At 39.5% G+C, this 8,884-nt stretch overlaps 1 protein-coding gene across 1 annotated transcript in view; it reads left to right on the top strand.

Annotated features, from left to right (window-relative positions):
* The first annotated feature begins 97 nt into the window (after positions 1-97).
* The window catches only part of LOC122352021 (heparan-sulfate 6-O-sulfotransferase 1-B-like), a 10,346-nt gene continuing 1,559 nt past the window's right edge, over positions 98-8,884 (top strand). Inside the window, exon 1 of the mRNA XM_043249495.1 lies at positions 98-1,286. Within this exon, the coding sequence (XP_043105430.1) occupies positions 760-1,286 (527 nt within the window). The 5' untranslated portion in view covers positions 98-759. The remainder of the gene's footprint in view (positions 1,287-8,884) is intronic.

The following is an 8,884-nucleotide window of genomic DNA, read 5'->3' as shown; positions in this document are numbered from 1 at the left end:
AGCTGAGATGCACGAGCAGAGACGTTTATTACCTGGTACTAATAAACACAAAAANTCCAGAATGTACAATAAGCCATAAGGCTTCTCACCCAAACAGGATTGCCTCCAAATGACGTTAATATTCCCTTTACAGGATTTCCCACAAAGTGATATGGCACAAAGATTGCACAGAGCAAAGAACTGCGAAGAACATAATGGCATGCACACAGAGAATTCTCTCAGCAGTGGCGACACTTTATTGCTGAATATAGCGGAGCGCTGGACTGGGACCAGGTGCAGATGAAATTGTTTGCGTGCAACGAAAGAGCTCGCGCTATACCGTCTCATTGACATCATTCGCATCATCCCGCCGATGCGCGTCGCGAGATGGATGGAGAGCACGCTCTCATCGCGAGTGCGCGGAGATTCCGCAGACTAAAACAGAGCAACGAGGCAATTCAAAGCGTTTCATCTGAACGCGACGAGCAAACGTTGGCATTTTGAAGCCTTGCACTTTATTTTTACCACGATGTTCGGTTCTTAAACAGCCTTTGGTTACGCGTTTTGTTCGGTGACTTACACTTTGTTCGCAACTTTGCGAGAGAGCAAGTTTTTTTTCTTATGTGATGTCTTGGATGTCACACTTCTGCGCATCTTTTTTACCATATCAACATGTGGCATGGGTTTTTTGGGCTGGATCCCACGCGGACGTCCTGGAGGAAGACCTGGAGAGGAGATCATGATTCACACTAACTGCATGAAGAATTTCCTTGTGTTAAAATGAATGAGAAACCCAACAAATGGATTTTCATCCCAATTTTAGCCATTCTTTTTGTCATGATTGGGTACCAGTATATTTGTCCGGCGGGCGGCCAGGCTTGCCATTTCAGGACAGGAGACAAACTCGTTAGGATCGGTCCCCCGTCCACTCCAGACCCGACCACCGATGACCCGGAGGAAGACAGCCCAACTAAATGTGCGTCCAAATTCAACTTCACGGAGCGCGATCTGACACGCGACGTCGATTTCAACATCAAGGGAGACGATGTGATTGTGTTTCTGCACATTCAGAAGACAGGCGGGACCACCTTCGGCAGGCACCTGGTCAGGAATATCCGCTTGGAGCAGCCGTGCGACTGCAAAGCGGGACAAAAGAAATGCACGTGCCACCGGCCCGGCAAGCAGGAGTCATGGCTCTTCTCGAGGTTCTCCACGGGCTGGAGTTGCGGATTGCACGCGGACTGGACGGAACTGACCAACTGCGTGCCTGTGATAATGGACAAAAGGCAGCCTCCAAAGCGCAAGAGGTAACGCGCCTCCCTCTTTCTCTCTCTCTCTCATAAACTAATTCGGAGAATTCATTTGCCGCTCTGTTGCCTCTAATGAAGGTAATGATGAAGTGTAAAATGTAGTCTGAGGGTGTTTTCACACATGAGTCCACTCAGACCACTTTGACTAGACCAAAATGGCTTTCACACTCTTGGAAAAGTGGGCTTAGATCTCATTAATAAGACTACTAATAGGTACTGCTACAACTACTAAGCCACTAATTATTATGAACAAACAAACAAAGCAATATACAGAAAAATTTGACGTATGAACAACTTTTTTTTTAAAACATTAAAACAAGAAAAGAAACGGCATTACAATACAATTAAAGTAACATTTTCGAAAAAAGGCTGCATAGTATTGTTTTTGGAAACCATACTCTATAATCTTCGATTACAATTTAGAAAATATTTTTTACTACCATTAAGTAGTAATTTAAGCAATGTAGTGGAAATATTTTGGTTGCACTCACACCCCTTTCTGTTTTCACGCACAATAAACCTGGGTTCGAAAGTAACCAGGCCTTATTTTTGTCCATCAATAAAAAGCTCTTATTTTGCTTACCACAAAAATACACTGCTATGGGAATCTAAGATTCTTATTGTGTGTGACTGTTATTGTGAAATAATAAAGTTTTGTGTTCACAGTGCACTCAGATCTCCTTCAGAGATTTCAGTCCCGTTTAATTTAGTGGGATGTCATTTGGAGAGTTTACATATCTGAGTCAAAATTTGTGCCAACCACTACTGCACCCCTGAAACTAAGTATTTAAGGTAAACTTAATTTAACATATTTCCTCTGCCACACAAACGCTCTCCAAAGAGATCTGTGCATTATGAATCCATTTTCCCATTTTATGCCCTCTGCGATGTTTCTTTCACTGTTCAGAAGGTATTTTAGTCCACCATTAGTCTTCTCTTCATGTGAAGATTAATCTACTTCACATATGATTTTAAATAGTTATATTCACCATGTCAGAAAAGACAGTATAATTGGGGGTTTTCTTTGCCTGTGGCCTCTCTGTGTCATTCAGTGATGTGATTAATGTGACAGTGATATTATTAACTTATCACCCAACATGCTTTATGGCAAACACATTAAAATGCACAATAAAGAGAGAGCCGGTCAAAATGACTAAATGCCAAGCCTAAAATGTTATTTTCTACAGTATCTGTGACCATAGCTCTCTTACTCGGATTCTGCATTCCCGTTTAAATGACTGAGAGCCTGTGCTGTAATGAACTTTAAACGAGGTATCATAAAGCCGAGCTGAGCCGTCGAGCATTTCCATCTATAAACCTGACAGTGCCAGTCTGGACAAGCAAGCCATTAAAAAGTTATTTTAGTTGTTTACTAAGTATAATGATGGCTTAATATGGCAAAAATATGCAGACTTTCACTTTTATAAGTGCCTGTGAATAAAAGACATATGTGTTTTTAGTGCCTGTGAATGTCGTTCTCGTAAATAGCATATAAAATAGCTCTGTCGTCATCCACGGCTACTTGCTGATCTAATGTTAGTCCATGAATTATGTTTGACACAACTGGCTGTGTCCGTGTCAGTTCTGCTCTTTTATCATGAAAACTTCAACCGATCACTCACTTTAACAGCCGCCAAGCATACGGATCAAAATAATTAGTCGCTAGGCCTACATGTATTGTAATGAAAGAAAATGTTAAAGCGCTCATTTTGAGGAACAGCTATAAAAACGCATGTCGCCTGTAAGGAAGTTTCAGAGAGGAGACATTTATGGGGTGAAGAGAAATTCACACACATACCCCAAAACGGCAAGACCACAGTTATATGATTCATCTCTGCAGAATCAGCCAACTCATTCTGGAAGTTCACAGTCGGCATGCGACGGAGAACCGAAGCCCAAATGAAACATAAATCAATCTCTCACTCTCTCTGTGCTTTCAAAATGCTGCTTCGCATTGCTTCTCTAAAGATACACCAGGAGACGCAAATAAATCTCTTCTGACAACAGGCGCTTTTGCTCTCTGAACCGCATGTGCTAAGTGGTGTCTGTATGAAAATTTCATCCTGATACCCAGCTCTGTTTATTTCCGTTAAGATGGATCACTCTGTGTGTGGAGGAAGCTTTTCATGGACATACGATCCTCGTTTTTTCATGTGTTTAAAGGCCACTTGGAATTTACAGCACTCACGGTATTCTATAATCTAATAATACAGATTAGTGCAGCAGTGCAAAAGCATCGTGCGGGTTTTTCTTTTTTTTTTGTTATTGTGAACATGCAGGGTAGTTCTTGCCGGTGGTGGGGTGGTAATGTGGCAGCAAAGTTTCTCAGGCATAGTGTGGCCTTTTTAGCCTGGCACGAACAGTGCGGGCACATTGCAGGACCTGGAAAGGTCAGCCGTGTCAGAGCAGATCAACAGACACTGTTAGAGTCAATGAGAAGGGAGAGTTGAAGTGATCTCTTATTTTGGGTTGTTTGTCTTCTTCTACGGTCATGAATTTCTCTTGCAGGTCAAAGCTGTCAAAACAAAGCAACAGTTAGAGAATGTAAACGAGCAGGAAAAAAACACTATTCGCACTAACCACTATTCATTTTTTTAATGCACATTGCCGGTCATATTGTACATGATGCATTAGTGCAAGCTGTTATAAATAATATGCAATGCCTACTTGTCAAGAGCCAATCAATTCTATCCAATCAATGATAGAACTGCGCCTGCAATGGTACGGCAGCAAACGTCCTTGATGGCATTCACTTTATTCATTCGAATTTGCTAGTGCCATAGATGCCAGAGATATTCACAAGTCTTTAACTTAAAGTCTGAGTCAAGTCCGGAGTCATTTCAGTTCGAGTCTGAGCCATGTCTGAAGTCTATACAAATGCAACTCGAGTGCCCATCTCTGGTGCCATCAAGTCAAAAATATTAATCATTATTAAGTGCTTTTGGAAGAAACCAGGCTCAGTGAGGGGACCAGTTCTTCTCTGGCTTAAATGAATTCACATGGTGTGATATAGTTTGAGATATGTCACATTGGTGTTAGGTAGAAAAGTAAGAGTTTCTGTCTGTCCGGAAAGCAGAAAAATGAAGGCAGAGCTTCAGTTTATCTTATCAGTAGGAATAAAGTCTGCATTGTGGTCCTCGCTGGTTGTGACATGATATGTTCGGAGCCACTCATAAGGATCTATAGTGAGGTATTGTCCGTTCAGCGAGGTCCTCTCTGAAGAAGTAAGCCGAGGCCACGTTTGATCAAGTCCTGTCCAATTTTCTACACATTAAACATTCTATTTCACGCAGAAATACAACCTATTGCGTAAGAAAAATGGGCATTGTAAACGTGTTTTTAATTAAAGATTCTAATCTTGTGATTTCTGACCACCAACCATATAACAGGAAAATTAAGATGAATTTCAGACATGACAGGGTTTTATTTGGATGCCGGCGTCAAGTATTGTATACCCATAGGCATCACATCCTTTTAAATTATGTTGTTCAGATGATAAAACCCTCTGATTTGGAAAAACCCCTGACTCGTTCTTTTCACCTTCCTTTCTCATTCTTTCATAGCTCTGCCTCTCTTCAGGACCTCTCTCTGCCTCTTTTTATTTTAGCACTAATTAAATTTGCCAAGTCCCCTGGCATTATAACCAAATGGAGTTTCTGGGCAGTCACGAATGTGCAATCTGCTGAAATGAGATGCAATTAACTAAGCCAACTGCACACAGGTTCTGAGATTAAAGGCACCGCAAACGATCTGCACATGTTTACAGAAACAGTCTCTTAGTTTGCAGTTAAAAACAAAAAAACACTAAGACAGCTATAGTTCATAATTACGAACACAAAAGCATTAAAACGGTGTTCTGTTTTTCTGCCCAACACTGATTTCACAGTGTTGTTGCTTACTGGAATAAAGGTCAAAATGCATTTTACAAAGTTTTCGTGCTAATTATGAAGAGAGAGGGTCTTTTTTTGGCATTTTGCAATTCCTTAAGATCCTTAGACATGACTTGAGCCCCTCCCTTGTTATTTTTGTCGTTTTTATTGTTCAGTAGGCAAAACCATAATTCCGAATTGATAAAAAAATGTATAGTACTTCATTAGTGTCTGTAGCAGAATTTAGAACAATATTATTCATTTTTAGTGAGTTAGAATTGGCTTTCCTTTTTTTTTNAATTTACATCAAAATAAATTTTATTCAATGCCAACATTCTATGTTTGTCTGAACTTAGTTTTTTTAAAGTGTAATTTGGTATACTGTGTGAATTTATTTACATTTCATATAATTGTAAAGAGACTTGCTTATGTTCAAAATGAATTGCAATTTAGTATCACGTCATATGTATCATGCCACCTGGAACTGGAATTTAAATAGCATTCTCAATTCAAGTTTTGAAGGCACACTTCCACTGTCTGCGGCAAGAGTTACTAAATGAAGTACATACGGGGTTTGATACAATACTTAGGTACACATGTAGAAAAAAAAATGTTCGTTTGTACTATATTTGCCCTCTGTATATGGTGAAACAAAGTCGCATTATCTATTAACACATCAGCTCATCAATATTAAAACAGTCTATTTGCATGTGTGCCTGAATGTGTGTTAAGTTTTCATGGCTTCTGTGGTTAGGGTTTTCACACTAATGTAATGAGAGCTAGAAAAATCTCCCATTGTACTTATGGAAGGCCAAACATTCAGCGCTCCGAACAGTCGAGGTCCTCCGTTCCCCCTCAACAATTAGAGTACAAATAGATTCACAAGCTCCTCATTTCCCAGACAATCACAGTAATGAGTAACCTGCAGCTGCACTAATGGGCCATTATTACTCACACGGAGAAAGTGATGACATCCTCTTGGCACAATAACACTCTTTGCATGATATTTTATTCATTATAGTCAACACAGAGACACACAATTACTGTCAGCATCTGCATGGGCTCGGATCAATACTGAGGCACCATCACCCACCTTACGCAAGGATGCAAAGCGCTTTTTCTTGTCACCTTTTAAATTCTTCTTCCCGTTTCTCCTTGTATGTTCCACACATCACTGCTCTTGTTAGATGGCTGCTGTTGTCATGTTCAGATCCTTTCTGCTAGATCTGTCAGCCCTAGCAGGTTCTGAGCATGCATGGGGCTGCGGGGACTAAATTTGTTGGATTTACAGCCTGGAGGGACCTGCTTGAGTCCTGTGCATCCTCATTGGTGTGGGATGTTTATTAGGTGCTGGGCTGAGCATGCCCTTGTGGGTTAGACACGGCGGGGTCTGGAGATTGCTTTCACGTGTCATTAATCCAGGTCACCATATTCTCTGGAGCAAAAGCTGTAATCCAGTTGCTGTGATAATTATGTGCTGACAGGAAAGGGAAAGTTGGTGCATCTTTTGAGTCGACTGCTTCTGTTGGAGCTAGAGTCTATGATACGAGCAAAAAAGGCCTTTGAAAAACAATTTGATGTTTGGAGCAGCATTTTGTTACAGTATTTTTTTCTACGTTTGGGAACCAACACAGCAGACTATGGCGCATTTATGAAGAGTCAAAAATCCATGCTGAAATTTAGACCAGCACCACGACTCAATAACAAGGAGGTTAATATAAAGCACGCATTTTGGACCCCTGAAATTACATGCACTCGAAATTGTCAAAACGCGTGTCTCTGCAAGTATCCTTGTAAACACAGTTGTTTTGGATTAGGTGAAGGTAAACAATTGAGAAGTAGTACACAGCAGTGTAAAGTTCCTGTTGCTTTCTGTGCCGTGAATGTAAGTCAAACAGCAAAACACAGTGATTTTTGTAGCTGTAACACAGATTTATCAGATAGTTCACTTTGAAGCTAAAATTTGATTCTGATGTTTATCAGCTTACCCCAAGGGCATCTAAGGTGTAGGTGCCTTTTTTTCTTCATTAGATAAAATTTTTAGATTTTTAAGTCAAGCCGTTGTAGTCTTTCAGTCATATAATGGTTGGTATAGGGAACTTCCTCTATGAAAGGAAAACAAAACATGCACAGAGAAATCCAAATTAAACCATACCCCATCGTAATGATACATGGATGGCCTAAGACACGAAACGGTCTGTGTGAGAAACAAACAGTATTTCTATAGTTTTTTTACCTCTTGTACACTACCATGTCCAAATGATCTGAGGGCGCGCATGCTTCCGGTGCGTGACGTGTGTGTGTGCTCTGGAGTCGTCTGCACAATAAAATTGGATCCAGTGAAGAAGAATTTGTATCTTTGTTCTATTATGTTTATCTATGCTTTTAATTCATCTACAAAATCACCCCAAATATTGATTTTTATCCCCCCAAAGAGCTATATAGCACAGTATATCAGCGTACTACAATTCACTGTGCTGTATTCTTGTCTTAAACAGTATACTGTAATTACATACCCAAGTTAATTGACTCAAATGGGTTTATTTCTTTCATTTCATTGTGCTCTTTCTTTTATACAACAAGCCTGATTTCTTTACCAAAATTGGTTAACAAACTAACATTTTGCTAGCTCCCTGCATCTCTTCATGTTGATGAAAATCTGTATAAATCTTGAGAGGTTGAGACGTGCACTGTGAAAGCTACTCAGTGTAATGAGACAGGTCTTGCCAGAGCAGACGCTCAGCTCTTTTGACACTGCTGTCAAAAAATGCTGCTTTAGCATATATGACTCACAAATAGTCTAAACTGGATCTCTTATTGGATATAGTTGTAGCTTTGGAATGGACTTATAGCTGATGTCTAAAGAGAAAACAGAAAATAAAGAAATATTAAATGGTGTTTATAGGGTATAAAATGAATGCACTTTAATAGGTGAATGCAGTCTTTATTTGCAATTGCTTTTAGTACGAGAGTATGCAGGTGTTGAACAAAACTGGGCCTATATCTCTGGCAAAGACAAACATGAGGATGACAGGCTATTTAGCTTTAATGTATTGAGGGAAAATACACACTTCACTTAGTGCCTTTTTTGTTTTGTCCAGACTGAAAAAAACACTCTAAACAAACAAAACATAATCAAAGTGTCTGATTGATTCAGAGCAAACTGAACAAGCAGTTTTGCCAATAAACTCAAAACAGTCGTTTTTATACTAAACCTACCTGTCCTCAAGAAAGAGCATATAAAAAGTATGGCAAATAAAAACAAAAACGTGTTGTATTGATACACAAAAATGGACTTTTGCGTGTCTATGCTGCATGATGGTAGAAATAAATGCGTATCATATATACGAGAAAAATGCATATTATATGCATGCCAACAAATTTCGTGTCATATGCATGGGGACACTGTGTATTATATGCATGCCAAACACATACATGTCATATGCCAAAGTTACATTTTTGCGTATTAATACAAGTTTTCATTTTTATTTTCCATACTATTTATAACATTTTAAAGAGACCAAACAGCTGACAAAAAAATCATGTAAAAACCAACAAGCTTGCCTAAAAATGGTCAGTGAAGATTTTACCTGTATTTTCATCTCTTCTTCCTGTATCTTACTACAGACCAAGAACATACAAACTCAACGGTTCATTTCAAAAGGGAAAAATCCTAAACTAAAATAAATTGCTCTGTTAATGTGTTGGCACAAGTGCCAAGTTCTA

The sequence above is a fragment of the Puntigrus tetrazona genome, chromosome 9 (assembly GCF_018831695.1).
Source record: "Puntigrus tetrazona isolate hp1 chromosome 9, ASM1883169v1, whole genome shotgun sequence".
NCBI lineage: Eukaryota > Metazoa > Chordata > Actinopteri > Cypriniformes > Cyprinidae > Puntigrus > Puntigrus tetrazona.
Note: the sequence above shows the minus strand (reverse complement) of the source record. Positions and strands in the feature narration are given on the sequence as shown.